This window comes from Natrix helvetica (assembly GCF_964273705.1).
Source record: "Natrix helvetica genome assembly, chromosome: 1".
NCBI classification, from domain to species: domain Eukaryota; kingdom Metazoa; phylum Chordata; class Lepidosauria; order Squamata; family Natricidae; genus Natrix; species Natrix helvetica.
The window spans coordinates 250,126,732-250,139,581 of record NC_138548.1 but is presented as its reverse complement, the minus strand read 5'-3'; the positions used below and the strand labels follow the sequence as shown (position 1 = coordinate 250,139,581).

Genomic DNA, 12,850 nt, shown 5'->3' with positions numbered 1-12,850 from the left:
TCCAGAAGGGCTTATTTTTTTAAAGTAAATATGGGCTCGCTTGCAGTGCAGTGACTTCTTCTCAACCAGATCTAGAAAGCAGATCTTTCTGATCTTCCCTCCTAATTTCTAGTTAATTCATTTATTTATTTCTGAAGGTCTCCTGGGCATTGGACTTATAGCAACTATACTAATATACTCCAGTAAATACATTCTCTGAAAAACCCGAGATCCAGAAACACATACTGCACCAAAATAGAATTTCTCCACAGGAATCAAAGCCCTGAAAAGAATAATGAATTAACTTGAAACAAAATAGTGGGGGAGAGGAAAGATGGATGGATGGATGGAGGGAGGGAGGGAGGGAAGGAGGGAAGGAAGGAAGGAAGGAAGGAAGGAAGGAAGGAAGGAAGGCCCAATCCAAATGTTACCAGCTAAATACCATAAATAAAAAATAATGCAATTGTCTAACTCTGCAGCAACTGGGGGAATGTTTTAACCAGCTATTTTTTCAGTGATGCTTAATATGTTGCTTTCCCAAGCATAACCTGAAATATATAATTTTCTATTATATTCCTTTCATTTTGACTTTAATATAACAAAGCCTTCTCCCTTCACTACACCAGAATATTGGGCACATTAAGTTGCTTATATACGAATCATTTTTTTTAAATGTAGAAGTTCAAGTTCAAGTAAAGGACCTCAAAGGAAAGCTGTCCCATCTGTATGATCACTTTTAACCTCTCTGTAACAGCTGCAATTCATCTCTGAGACAATACCTCTGAGATCACCTTTCTCGGTGCACTGTAATTTGTCTTTTTGTCTCGCTTGCTCTCAGGGTGCCGTACAACTGCCCTTCAGCCTCCTCTCCTCCCGCTATGAATGTTGTGTGTCATGTGAAATATGACAAGCTCCTAGTGTAATTATCTCAGGGAACAATAACTTAGCTTTGAGAGCACAACCAAATACACACATTCAAATGCTAGCAAAGGGCAGGGTTGTTGTTTTTCTCTCTCTGTAGGAGAAGAATTATAGCCTTCTTGTAATTCATGGTGTCCTGGTACACTTGGACCTCGCTAAACCGTTCTGTTTTGGCTGCCGCCTAGGATTGTTTTAAAAGGGAGGACCACTGTCAAGTTTATACTGGAAAATACATGGGTAGCACACGTGTGTCAAAACTACATGGGGCACCATAGATGAAACCATTTTGCTAAGGAACCCAAGGAAGACGTTCACATGTGTTTTGTTCCAAACTAAACAGTGGTAGCTCTCTGTACGTAGAAAAGCTTGTGCCGTATTTTTTTCATGGGTTCCATAAACAGATTTTTAAATTATTTCAAGACAGATCATTAAAGCATACATTTTATGTTTCCCCTACTCCTTTCCAATGGTTCAAAGGAGATTGTAGGAGGTAAACAAAATCTGTGAGTGTCCACATTCCAGTCCACATTGAAAGAAATGCTAAGGAAAACACACACCATCTACTTAAGGCCAGAATACACAACCTGAAGCCTCACAGCTAAAGGTACTCCTTTAGACATCCTGTCATATAGGTACTCCAGAGCTATAGGTACTTCTTTAAACATCCTGTCAGACCTGGAAGCCATCTTTTACATTTGGGCCTTCAGGCCTGCCAAATTTTCGACTGTGGGAAAATGGGAGGGGGGATTAGATAGAGTGTGGGCGATGTATAGTCAAAATAACATTCTTTTCTCAGAGAGTAAAGGATACTTTGCCCTGCACCTGAGATGGTGTGACTGGGAGGCATCTCCAGTTTGGATGGTGCCTGATTGAATCATGTGATGGACACGTGGGTGCTGGGCAGGGACTTGAACTTTCTTTTGGGGGTGGGGAAAACCTGGAAACTCTCAGATTCGGGTTTTCCCAGATGTGCCAATATGACGTCTCTAATAAAATGGAACTTTGAGGAACTTCTTAGCCTCGGAGTCTTCTTTCATTGGGGGTCTTACTTGGAACCCTGACATCAAGGGTGATATCCAAAAAGTAGTACTGAATTGTAATTTTGAATGTGACTGAAGTAAATAATTGTTAAATACATAGAGAATAATCATGTGAACTGTATCACTATAGTCACATCTAGTTTGATTTTTGCCCTCCTCTGACTCTTCTATTTCTTTTTCCTGGCCCCATTTACATTTTTTGAATTGATAACTTCAAAACCAACTTATCTTAAAGACCTTATTATTAGATTGCACTGCTGGATTTCTCCAGTGTTTGGCTTCTTATGAAAGAAAATGAAAAACAAATTCCAGTGCAGAGAGATTGCGTATATGCATTTGTCTAAGATAAGCCTCATTAAACTTTGCAAGGCTTAAGTCTGAGGGTTGCTTTGAAAGTTGATGTTCTCAATTTACTTGTTATATTCCTGAGATTCTTCTCCCACCCCATGCTTACACGCACATCTAACTAGAAGGAGAATCACTGGAATTTCTGAATAATGTGAATAATACAATTATAATTTTTTTCTTTTCTTCCTAGCACTTCCTCCAAGTGGAGGGCTTGCTTCTTTTTAATCAACTGAGTGTTGATCCATTAATTGTGAAAGGAATTGACCAATCAACTTGTCTCCTGAGCGTGCCATCATCGGCTAAGAAAGAGACAGGACTGTTCCAATCAGCTTTCATGCCTAAAGTGGGACTACAACTCACAGTCCTCTTGTTTCTAGTCTGATGCTTTAACTGCTAGACCAAACTGTCTCTCTTTATATATAATGATACAATTAGAATGCCTTTTTAAAACTACCATGTTTTTTCTCTGTCTTGCAAATAGACTGGTATCTGATCATTGGCACCTCCAAATTAGCCCAGTCCACTTGTTTGGGGAAGTTATTTTGGGAATTGCCCTAGGAAACTTTGTTTTAGATATAACATAGTTAGCTAGCATTAATCTCACAATCTTCTTTCTGTGAGTTTCCACCACAGCCTTGGGGAAGTATTACTTTCCTAATATTAAAATGTAATACTGAATTAAGCTGTAACAATTATTTGCATTTTTGTTGGTCTGGGCATAGTTGTAGCCATCTGGGGTTCACATACAGTTCTCCCAATCCCCCAAATTCTGTCACTGAATTTAAGTAGCACTAATCCACTTAATTAAGTCTCCATCCTGCCACTGCTGCTTTTCTGTACCATGTCACTGTGTAGCATCCTCATCTTTCTTCCTGCTAAGTCATAAGTCACTGAACCATCAACACTCTACTCCTGATCCTGCTCCCTTTTAGTGTGCAATCTCCCCCATACTATTCAGTATCTGTTTGTGGCTGTCATTTCTATGAAAGCTGTGTACTACTGGTACAGATACCCTTGAGGACCCTCTTGGTTTTTTTTTTCCAAAAAGTTTTTTATTTTATTTTTTTCATAACATATAAATCACATGTATACTATTACATAGCCAACATCATATTGTATTATTAAATGTTTACACCAATTCATCTTACCATCAACTCCCCAAAACAATTATTGGCTCTTCTGCTCTCCATACGCTATATTTATACCTTATCCATTACTTTCTTCCCCCTCTCTCCTCCCCCTCCCTACCTCCTTTCTTCCCTCTGTCATCATTCCCTTCTCTACTTTCCCTTCCTCTATCCTTCTCCTCTCTCCCCTTTCCACTCCACATTTCTCTCCTCCTCTTCCCCCCCCCCTTGCCCTCTCTCCTATCCCTCTCTTCTTCCCTTACCTCTCTCCTCTACTTCCCATTCTTCATCTCCTTTACTTGGTGTATTTCAGCTTCTGAGCAAGCTCCATTTTATGTTGATGGTATTTCCTTTTCAATATACATATTTAATTTTAACATGTATTCTCCTCCTTAAAAAAAAAGAACAAAAAAGCATACATATATAGTCATTGTGCTTTTCTCCCCCCCTCTCCCCAGCCTAATTTTGGCTGAGATGTAGACCTGGTTACAATTCCCCAAAACAAGAGGGAATTGAGGACCCTCTTGTTTTAGAGCACCTCAGTCTCACTAGCCTTCTATGATGAGGGCCAGGACAGCTCTTTTGGGCCAATGATGTGGTGCAGTTATTCTTGTATTGGTTTTGCTTTTACCAGACTTGCATTGAAGAAAAAAGAAAAAGCTAAGTGCCTTAGCACTTGGATGGGAGACATTTAGGAAATCACAGGATTGTAGACTAGAGGGAGGTCAAGAAATATCCTGGAGAAAGGCAGTGGCAAACCAAGCCACATGGGCATGCTGGTAGTTGCTAAAGGTCAAAGTTCAGCTCAAGGGAGTTTTCAGTCTTACCTGCTGTTTCTCCATGGTGTACATCTCAAAATGTTATTAGCAGAAAACGTTCAGCTGTTGATGTCAAACACATTTGGCTTTATTAGTGCCATCCTTGCCTTTGTTTTCCAGCAGAGAAGGAAAATAATTTTGGCATATGATGGAATGCAAATAAAAGGATGCTCAAATAAATATTCAGCCTGTGGGGCTCTTAACAATGAACCATCTGTGTCACAGTTAATATTGATTTAATTATTAGAGTGGCACACACATGGAAAAGAGCAGGGAAGAAATGTTTCAGACTGTGTGCAGTCACCAATTTTTAGGAAAATAGCCTCATGTTGTATAAGTAAACAGCTGTACTTTTTTTTTGGCTCACACATATCTATACATGCTCTCTCATATATGTATATTTATATGTATACAGTATATGTATGTATGTACAGTATATGTATGTGTGTATGTATATATGTGTATACACACACACACACACACACACACACACACTATACATACTGTACTCTGTATATATGTGTGTTTTATGATTTGCTCCTCATTCATTCTCTCCATAAGACTAAACTACCTCAATGTGCTTCTTTCATATGGATCACACACTTCTGTATTCAATCTACATTGATTCATTGTTCCTTTATTTTGGCTTCCTCTGTGCTTGTTTCACCACATATATTTCTTAAGAAACCCATTCCCACCCCATTCAGTTTACTGCTGTTTTAACTGACATAGCCAATTTTCACTTCCATATAACAAGGTAGGCAGAAGCATAACCTTATACACAGCCATTCACACGTCTTTCAATTTTTCAGGAGACCAACACTTCCAAGTACTTTTTTAATCAGCATTTCCACATCTTAATTTTTTCCCATCCAGTCTCCCATCTTTACTAAACATTATACAAGATTGATTCATATACTTTACTTTTTCACAATTAATGTAGAACCTGAAGTTGTTCATTTCATTGGTCCATCACACACAATTACGTACATTTCAAAGCCTTCATTTCAATGCATTCTATCCCTACCATTTCCAAAGGGTACTCTTTCCTAAAGTACTCTTTTAGGATTCCCTTCTTCCATTACATCACAGATAATGCAATCACTTTTATTGTTAATTCAGTGGGCTGGTGGTTTCTTGTTTAGCCATTTTTTACTCATTTCCAAAAATTTTAATTTTTAAAAAATCCATTGGTATTTTCCCTATCACTTTTACTCTTAACTATTATTTGTTCTCTTTGGCTGCCAATACCACTAGGTAGACCAGGCCAGAAAAACCAACTCTACCAGAAGGCTAAATCTATCTTTACTGAGATTGGCTGTAATAACAGAATCTTGTAATTCTGATTGTGCTGAGGCTCCTGGTCTTTCTTACACTTCAGTGAATTTGGAAGGCATCTGCCCAAACTATTTCCTAATATTATCTCATTTCTCAGGATTTAAAAAAATATTTCAACCCCTTTTGCCTAGATAATGGTCATCTTCCTTACTCTTTACATAGACTATGTTTGTCACTACTATCTCTTTTCTTTCCACTACATAGGAAGTTTTGCCTCTTCATTTTGTTTTTAGCCATCATTGTCTTAAATCCATTTTTTTTCATCTTGCAGGTCATCGTTCCACGAAGCATACTGTTTCATACCCCCTATCAAATATTTGTGGTCCTTCATAACCACTGTTTTTATTCTGATAGAACCAGCTTCCACATCTTCTTTATGTCCTCTTTTGATGTATTCTTGATGTTGGGAGACTAATCTATGTTCTAATATTTATTGATAGAACATTCCTATTTTCTTTTCCTACAATTGTTATACTTTCAATCTAATTTTATTTCATTCCTTTCTTTTTTTTCAATATTGGTTTTTCAAGCCATACCTGGTACTATTAAATAATAGCCTGTTGCAATTTCTTCCAGTTTTTCATTATAAATACTTGAATATGTTTTTGAGCCATTGCTCTGCCATGGGTATGCATGAGTAGATCTAAACTTAAATCACACATTTGAAACAGACCTTTCTTTGCCAGTTATTGACAAAATAGTCACCAATCTCATTTGGGGCTCCACATTTTCTATACTTTGTACTCTCTTATGCCATTCCCACTATTCACCTGGGCCACTAAACATAACATCCCCACTGCCCAGATTGCAGATATATGTTGCACTATTTTCTCAAAATTCTTCTTTTGCATACTTTTTCCTTTTCATTATTCCTTCAAGTATTAACATGCATCTTTTACTAAACAATGAATTTTTATTTCATGCACGTGCACAAAGACTTTCTGACATAAGTTTTATCACTTTCATTTGTAATGAAATGCATACTTTATTTCCTTGCATGCATTTATCAATGCTACAAGATTAGAATACTAGTTTTTAACTCTGTTATATATTTTCTTTTAATCTCAGTTTCATAGACAAATGTATCCATTTTTCTTTCACTTAATTGGTTGATTCAAGCTCATTACTATTTATTCCACTTATATTCCAAGTCACAGTCTTCCATCATGGTTTTGATCAATCAAGCTAGTCATATGTTTTTAATAAGATAGTGTAATTTAGGTTACCAGACGTAGTGTCACAGACATACAATATATTCATTTTTTTCATTAATTATCATGTGTGCCTCATATTCTAGTTTTCAATCTTTCATATGTCATGACTATTCTCTGAGAGTTCATAGATATTAAACTATGCTTCCCATCATAGTGTTAATCATAAAAGTATTATTTACAAAAATAATAAAACAAACATTGTTACCAGCTTTAGTCATACGGTACCTATTTTACATGCATCACTCTCTGCTATCTATAAGGGTAGTAGCAAATTTGGCACATTTTGACCAACGTGCCACAAAAGTAGCTAAAGCTCAATTTCAACTTCAAATATGCTCATAAAATTATGTGCAATCTAAGATCTCTAATCTAAAGATTATCTTGTAGCCAACATACCACCCCACATCCCACCAGCTAGGAATTGCATGTAGTACATATTAATCTAAAACTCAGAATGCAAAACACAGAGTTCAAATATAACATATGGTGGTTGGGAAATCTTTGTACTGCGTAAAAATAACGAAGAGATTTAAATATTTAAAAGACTAATAGATTTACTGTGGAACAATCTCCTTTACACATAAACTCAATGTCTTAAAATGGACACACAATTTGAGATGCCACCAAGTCCTGTTGCTACAAGCCTGGATGTACGTTCTACACAAAATAAAGCACAGCAACATTTTGAAGATTCCTTTCAAACAAAGATGCAGTTTTGTCAGCTCATGAAGTGGATCTGGAAATCAAGGCTGCACACTGAAGTAGACTGTAGAGCATCTCAGAGAGAATGGCTTTTCTGCTGTTTTCCAGTCTTGTTACATCTATTGCCTGATGTTGCAACTTCATTACCATGTATGGAGAATGCTGGGTGTGCATGTTGCTTTCCCTGGTTGTGTCAGTCTGACATTGATCTGCCAGCTCTCTCAACTCTCCTGTCTGTCAAGGAGTGAAAAGCTAACATCCCTTTGGGCTTAGTCCACTTTCTTCCCTTCTTCCCTAAGCTTTGCTGTCTCTTGTCTTAATGGACTGTTATTCCCCTTCCAACAAACAACTAAAGAGCTTAGCTCAGCTCACAGCACTCTTAATATGGACTCAAACTTTACTTTTAAAATCTGCATACATGGGTCAGATGCCTCGTGAATGAGATAGGACCAGACTAACATTTACAGGCATTGGCTCCAATATTCTATGTTTTTTAAAGAATAATTGAGGTGGCAAACCTATGATTGCCACTTCTTCTGTGACTGGCTTTGCTCTGAGGCATTGTATTCCAATGAGTCAAGATGTTTCTGGTGTCTTTGCCTATTTACCCAGACTATTGCCAACAAGCCACAATCATGTCTGCTCAGAAAAGTACAACTTTGCCAGTGTGCAAAGGCAGTGTGGAATAGGTTCTTTCCAGGACAGGCAATAATAGACCAACCAGGTGTGCCATCATGGTTGGTTTATTAGAGCCATGGTGGTACAGTGGTTAGAATGCAGTATTGCAAGACAAACTCTTCCCATGGCCAGGATTTTGATCCTGACCAGCTCAAGGTTGACTAAGCCTTCCATCCTTCCGAGGTGGGGACCCAGATTGTTGGGGGCAATAGGCTGATTCTGTAAACCGCTTAGAGAGGGATGTAAAGCACTGGGAAGCGGTATATCAGTCTAAGTGCTATTGCTATCCTGAAACTCAATAATCAGAAGAAGCAAAGCTGTACTTCCATTTATGGACTAGTTAATGGACAACCTCCATTGTTATGCAGGGCCAGCATACTCAAAAAGTGGGTGGAGGAGTACATACTTCCTTTCTATTGCTTTTAAAAATATATTTTATTTCTTAGTTGGAGTGGCTTGGATTCAACATGGTTTTTATTCGGGGTTTTTTTTTGCAGGATATTGTGAAGGTTGTTGAACTATGCCTTTTCTCATTCCTGTTGTCTCTGCTTAAAAGAGGCACAACTCTGTTCATTATATACCTGTTTCAGAACTCAACATACAAGTACAAAAGGGGTAGAGTTTCAACATCATGATGATGTAGTTCTTATTTAATCATTGCTCCCCTGGGACACCCATGGGTGCAGGGGGAATATTTTAAAAATATCTTCTGGTAACATCTTGAAGGTAATCCTGATGGAACATGGATAGTGAAGATTCTTCTACTGAGTCTCCCATTGCTGCTATCTTATTCCCATTCCACGAAAGAAGCAAGGAAGCAGCTTCAAATATTCAGATGCCACCTCCTCATTTATGGAATCATGACACAATTTGAATTAAACTGGCCTGCCCTTGAATTTTCAGATATGATTTAATCATGAGCTCTTTGAATCCCTAATATTCAATCTGAATGTAATCAGAGCTGATTTGCACAGGCCTAATAGGAACTTTTACCAGGAATATGGGATTAGCAATTATTGTACTTCCTGGCACATGTGCAGTTGGAAACAAGCCAGTTTTGCTGTAATATATGAAAGCTCTCACACTAGTCCCTAAAACATTCTCTTTAATATCATCTCAGGTGAGTTGAATTTCTTGGCTCCTGCTGATCTTCAGAACCAGGTATTAAAAAGAAGCAACGTTTTGCAGTATATCATCTTTGGAACAACAGGGACTAGTTTCTACCCCCTGAAGCAAGTTGAAAGCAAAATGGAGATCAGCCTATTTCCCCCCTCCTACCGCAGGAAAATTGACTTTAATGAGCTAGACAAGTTGAAAGGCTCCTGCTAGTAGGGAGCTGACAGATATATGTTGAAATTCTGAAGGAAAAAACTGCATCACAAAACAGGACCACATTTTTCAGAAGTTGCCTTTTTCATTTTTCCCAGCAATTTTACTAGCATGTGAAATACTCACATTGGGAAGTGAGTACGTGGCACATTTTCTCTTATTGTTGATTAAGTTAGGATGGCTAATACTAATAATCATTAAATGAAAGAACAACCGTTGTTTGTTTTTGTCACATTCACCTTTGAGGAAAAGTAAGCTTCCTAGAGCTGGGGGCGGCGGGGGGAGGGAATGCTCAGAAGCTGACAATGAATATATTAATAATGTGCTGAAGTCTGTGACTGCTTGTTGTTAATGATGAAAAATAACATCAGCCACTAAGATATGGAGACTGGGATGCACAGTGGTGGTAAGATAGCCTAAGAATTATGAGTGGGAAGAAGCTATTTGCAAATTAGATGGAACTGCAAGGGAGGTTTTAACTGCAGAACTGGGCAATCTTTTAAAACTGGGGGAAGGCTAAAGATTATAATGGGCAATTATCTATAGAGGCAAGTATCAGGATTTTCTGGTTTGGAGGGGATTGAAAAGTCCTATTTTTAATAGTTTTAAACCCATGATAAAGCTTACATTATGCTTGCTGTGTGCTGTATTCCAACTCAAAATGGTATATAAAATACTCACAAGGCAGAATAAGAACCAAGGGCTATAGGCTGTCTCTTGCTTTGTTATAATTATTGCAAAGTGTTTAGGAAACCAGGGTTAATGGGTTGTCCTGCAAATCTGCATAAGAAAGAGGAAATGGGGGCCAAGCTTTCTATTCCATTAATGGGATAAAGAGAATCAGTTTGATGTAGTGGTTAAGGCACTGGACTAAGAACTCTAGTCCTACCTTAGGTGCAAAATCAGCTGGGTGAACCTGGGCCAGTTACTCTGTCTCAGCCTAGGAAGGAGGCAATGGCAAAACACTTCTGAAAGACCTTACTAGTGTTACCTGGAGTCAATACCGACTTGATGGCGCACACACACACACACAGACACACACACACACAAATACACACACACACACACATACACACAAAGCAATGGAATGAAAGACATAGAGAGGAATGGCTGTCCAAATGTATCACTATAGGATCTAAGACAGTCAGATTGAATGTATAGAATGAAAAACATAGAGAACCCAGATGCTGAATGGATAAAAAAAGATATGCACATCTGTGAAATCACTGGTAGAGTGACAGCCAAAATATGGCTTTAGGAATATTACTGACTTGAAGCTAACCAGACTAAAATGAATTGTGCCCAGCCTAATTTATTGGCTTCTGATGGATGGAGTCTACATTGTGTAACAGGTTCTTGAATCCACTATGTATACTAGTAGATACTAATACAACGACTTGAGCTGATTAGATCTTGGAAGGGGAGTTACAACACTGGTGGCTTTGAGACATCTTTGTGGCTTCATCTGTTTCACTCATCTCCCATCAATTTTATCTTTACTATATTGAAGATATTTTGTTGTTTGCAAGCCAGATGGACACACTGGTGTCTCAGAAACCATTATAACAGGAAAGAAATAGCTCTAGACCCAATCTTAAGAAACTGCATTCTAGGAAGGAAAAGATGGGTGTTCTCCAAAGATGCACCTGGATATTCGTTTTGCAATGTAAAGCTTTGTAAAATTTGATACAAAAAGCCATGTGTTTTGGCAGCATGATAGCCTCCTTTTAACAACCCTCATCAGACCATGCTGTGGAAAATGGAGCAGAGGCACATTCACAGTCTCAGGCAGCACCCTATGTGGGTACCATATTCTTATAACAACCCAACATCATCACAACAGGGCAGCTAGATTTCTTATGACTCAACTTTGGTACAAGTCAAAATTGCAAAATTTCCACTTCTTGCTATTGACAGACAGAGGAAAGTAGCAAAAAAAGGGTCACAAACTGTAGTCTCCATGCATGACTTTGAAGTGCTGCAACTGGTCACATAGGCAAGCCAGTTGCCAAGTTCTTGAAATGTGACCATGTGACCATACAGTGGTGTGTGTTAATTATAAATTCGAAGACAGGTTCTAAAAAAGTTTGAGTCCATCATAAGTTTGAACGGTTGTTAAGCAACCAAACCTGTTAAGGAACCAAGGATTATCTGCACTAGTGCAGTCTATCAATAATTCACCTACAATTACCTTAGTACTCATAATGGCTTTGATGGCTGATTCAAACTCCTCTGAATTATTATAATCCACTGTCCACACATGAGGTTTTCCAATGAAATCTTCTGTATAGGGATGCTGAGAGGATACCTAAAATGTATACAAGAAATGAATTACTTAGCATTTCCCATATGGCGCTCTGGGATGGGAAACATTTCTGAAAATATGGCAAAGCTTTAGAGTCAGAAGAGCTAGTTATGAGATAAGGGTGGGAATGAGTTCATTTTGGTTTCGTGACTGCTTCTTTTCCTGACTCTGAACAAATTCTCATTCTGCATCAGTGAATTCAGCAAAAAATGAAATCTCCACAAACATTTATACAAATGTTATAAGAATGTTTCCTACCGATTTCTGGCACATAAGTCTTCTGCTGTTTGTATAAAACTAGGGGTGGTAGTTATACAGCCCACAAGCTCTCACCATCATTCATGATGAGTGAGATTTTGGAAAGTTCACAGGCATCTAAAGTGCCCCATTGAGGTTCCAAAAGTATGCATTTCATGTGTCTGCATAAACATTTTCATGGACCAAATCTTCCTTTTACATCAGAGAAACTCTTACAAAATAATTTGAACCATTTATACATTTCTCTGGGTTATTCAAAGTCAAACATGAATTTGGCCCAAATATGATCCACATCTCTTATTTATGTATCTATATGCATATATAGATGGACTTTTACTTTGCTTTATGCAAACAAAAAAATAGCATGACACTTTTCTTTAAATTAATTCGTTGTCACAACAACACATTTAAGTAATTGCTGATTTAATTTCTTTATCCTGGCCTCTAGAGCAGGCTATGTCTCAAAAGTATTGCCTGGCTACAAATGACCCCTTTCTGCATCACATATCCAAGTCAACAAGACAGTTCAGGCTCATCAGTTCAGAAATCATAATGCAGAGTGTTATAAAAAAGCAAACATAAGCAAAACAAGCTTGGTCGTAACATCATAAAGCAGACTAACCTCCCTCGATGTTGGCTTCCCTCTGAAGAATTCATGATTGAGTGAGCTGTGGGGTGGATTGAAACGAGCTTGCAGAAAAACACATCCATTAGCTATTGCTTCCAAAGGGGCAGGGCCTTCGTAAGGAAAACCAAAGCCAATAAAGAGCTGTGGAAAGCAAATCCAGGCATT

General features: G+C 38.1%; 1 protein-coding gene across 3 annotated transcripts in view; it reads right to left on the bottom strand.

Annotated features, from left to right (window-relative positions):
- MGAT5B (alpha-1,6-mannosylglycoprotein 6-beta-N-acetylglucosaminyltransferase B) overlaps window positions 1-12,850 on the bottom strand; it is a 260,022-nt gene that overhangs the window by 17,310 nt on the left and 229,862 nt on the right. For all 3 annotated transcript variants that reach the window (XM_081934842.1, XM_081934843.1, XM_081934844.1), the window contains 2 exons: window positions 12,680-12,826; window positions 11,686-11,802 (listed from right to left, as the gene is read on the bottom strand). In XM_081934842.1, coding sequence (XP_081790968.1) covers window positions 11,686-11,802; window positions 12,680-12,826 — 264 coding nt within the window. The remainder of the gene's footprint in view (window positions 1-11,685; window positions 11,803-12,679; window positions 12,827-12,850) is intronic.